The sequence below is a fragment of the Castanea sativa genome, chromosome 2 (assembly GCF_040712315.1).
Source record: "Castanea sativa cultivar Marrone di Chiusa Pesio chromosome 2, ASM4071231v1".
Lineage (NCBI taxonomy): Eukaryota > Viridiplantae > Streptophyta > Magnoliopsida > Fagales > Fagaceae > Castanea > Castanea sativa.
The window spans coordinates 41,470,611-41,473,045 of record NC_134014.1 but is presented as its reverse complement, the minus strand read 5'-3'; the positions used below and the strand labels follow the sequence as shown (position 1 = coordinate 41,473,045).

The following is a 2,435-nucleotide window of genomic DNA, read 5'->3' as shown; positions in this document are numbered from 1 at the left end:
CGTTATTCGGTATGAGCCCTCCTAATTGGAGCCTATCTTCCCGTAGGATGGGTTCTTTGCTGTTCTCACAACCTTTCTTAGGACTAAGTCCCCTGGGGCCAGTAGCCTCAATTTTACTCCCTTGTCATATCCTTACTTGAGTTTTTGCTGATAATGAGTCATCTTCACCATGGCTACCTCTCTCCTCTCCTTAATAAACTCTAAGCTAGTGGACAATATGCCATTATTCCCCTCGACACTAAACTGATTAGTTCTCAAGGTTAGGAATCCGAATTCTACGGGAATCACTGCTTCAGCTCCATAGGTCATTGAGAAAGGAGTCTCTCTTGTTGATCGTGGAGGTGTAATGCGATAAGTCCACAGCACATGGGCAATTCATCTACCTATCTTCCTTTGGCATCATCTAACCTTTTCTTCAACCTAGACACTATGGTCTTATTTGTGGCATCGATTTGCCCATTCCCTTGTTGATAAGCAGGAGTAGAATACCTATTTCTGATTCCAAACTCACCAAAATACCTTCTAAAGACTTTACTATCAAACTGAAGCCCGTTGTCTGAGATCAATGCATGTGGGACCCCAAACTTGGTGATAATGTTTCTCTAAATAAACCTCTTAGCGTCCACATCCCTGATGTTAGCAAGTGGTTCAGCCTTCAACCACTTAGTAAAATAATCCATCCCGACGAGGAGCCATCTTCGGTTTCCTTTAGCACGAGGGAATGGCCCCACTAAGCAAATGGTCAAGGACTTGAAAGTGGGTTTAAGGCTCCTCTTGGCTAATGAATATTTGGGACGTACCTTTGGCACTGGTCACATTTATTTACGTAATCTTGGGAAGTTTTCTACATGCTCGGCCACCAGTATCCTTGAGTAAGGGCTTTATGGCAACGATCTCCCACCTGTATGACTTCTATAAATTCCCTCATGTAGTTCCTCTAACAAGGGTTCCATTGCCTTGGGGTGCACACACAGCAGGTACAACCTTGAATAGGACCGTTTGTTCAACTTCTGTCTTTCAGACAACCAATAATGAGGAGCCTTTCTTTGTATCTTCTCTGCATCACCCTTATCCTCGGGCAATAATCCTTGTTTTAAGAAAGTAACTAAGGGGTCCATCCAACTTGGCCCAACTTGAATACTGTGCACACCCATTTAGGGCTTCATCACAAGGCTAGAACTAGCCATGTCTTCAACAATAACGACCTAGGGAAAATTTGACCTTAGAGATGTTGCTAGCATGGCCAAAGAATCCGCATGAGAGTTCTGTCCTCTCGGGATTTGTTTTAGCGTAAAGCTCTTAAAATGAACTTGAGCTTGTCTAACTTTAGCAAGATATCCCTGCATTCGTTCATCCCGAGCTTCAAAATCCCCATTGAATTGGCCCACCACTAACCATGAATCTGAATATAACTCTACAACTTCCCCTCTCAATTGATCAACCATTGCTATTCCAGCCAACAGAACTTCATACTCAGCTTTGTTATTTGTAGCTAGAAAACCCAATCGTAGTGATTTCTCCATCATTAGCTTTTCGGGCATTGTCAACACAATTCCTACTCTTGCCCCTTTTTGGTTAGCTACCCTATTAGTATACACCTCCCAAGTGGCGATGCCCGAGGCCAAGACCGTCATTACATTTGCCTTCCCATTCTCTTTCTCGGCCATACCCTCAGCAACAAAATCTACCAAGACCTGCCCTTTTATAGTAGTAGGAGGCATATATCTGATGTCATAGGCACCCAGTATGGTTCCCCATTTAACAATCCTACTCATGTAATCTAATCTTCGCAAGAGTGCTTGCAAGGGAAGCTGGGTGAGCACCATCATAGTGTGGGCTTGAAAATAATGTGGAAGCTTCCTCGTGGCGTGTACAATGGCCAACATCACCTTTTCCAAGGGTAGATAACGTGTCTCAGCTACCTGTAAGGACTTACTAACATAGTAAATGGGTCTTTGTACCCCACACTCGTTTCGAACCAGAACTAGACTAACGGCATAATCCATGATTGCCAAGTACGTATATAGTACTTCCTCTTTCTCAAGTCTAGAAAGGACTGGGGGATGCGACAAATATTGCTTGAGCTCTTCAAAGGCTAACACATACTCCTCTGTGCACTGAAAAAATGGACGACACCTATCTGCTGACCGGGAGATAAACCTATTGAGAGCTGCTGTCATTCTGGTTAACTTTTATACCTCCTTAGGGTTCTCAGGAGGATGCAAGCTATTAATGGCCTTAATCTGATCGGGGTTGACTTCAATTCCTCGATGTGTTATCATTTAGCCTAGAAACTTTCCCGAGCTTACTCCAAAATAACACTTAGATGCATTCAAACGCAACCCATGTTCCCTCAACACCGAGAACACCTCCCCCAAATCTGCTAAGTGCTCTACAACATGCTTGCTCGTTATTACCATATCGTCAATGTACGC

General features: G+C 43.7%; 1 protein-coding gene across 1 annotated transcript; it reads right to left on the bottom strand.

The window, feature by feature from the left end:
• Nucleotides 1-1,205: 1,205 nt before the first annotated feature.
• Nucleotides 1,206-2,180, bottom strand: LOC142625351 (uncharacterized). Its single transcript, XM_075799029.1, has one exon. It carries the CDS (start codon nucleotides 2,178-2,180, stop codon nucleotides 1,206-1,208), a length of 975 nt encoding a protein of 324 aa, XP_075655144.1.
• Nucleotides 2,181-2,435: the final 255 nt, after the last annotated feature.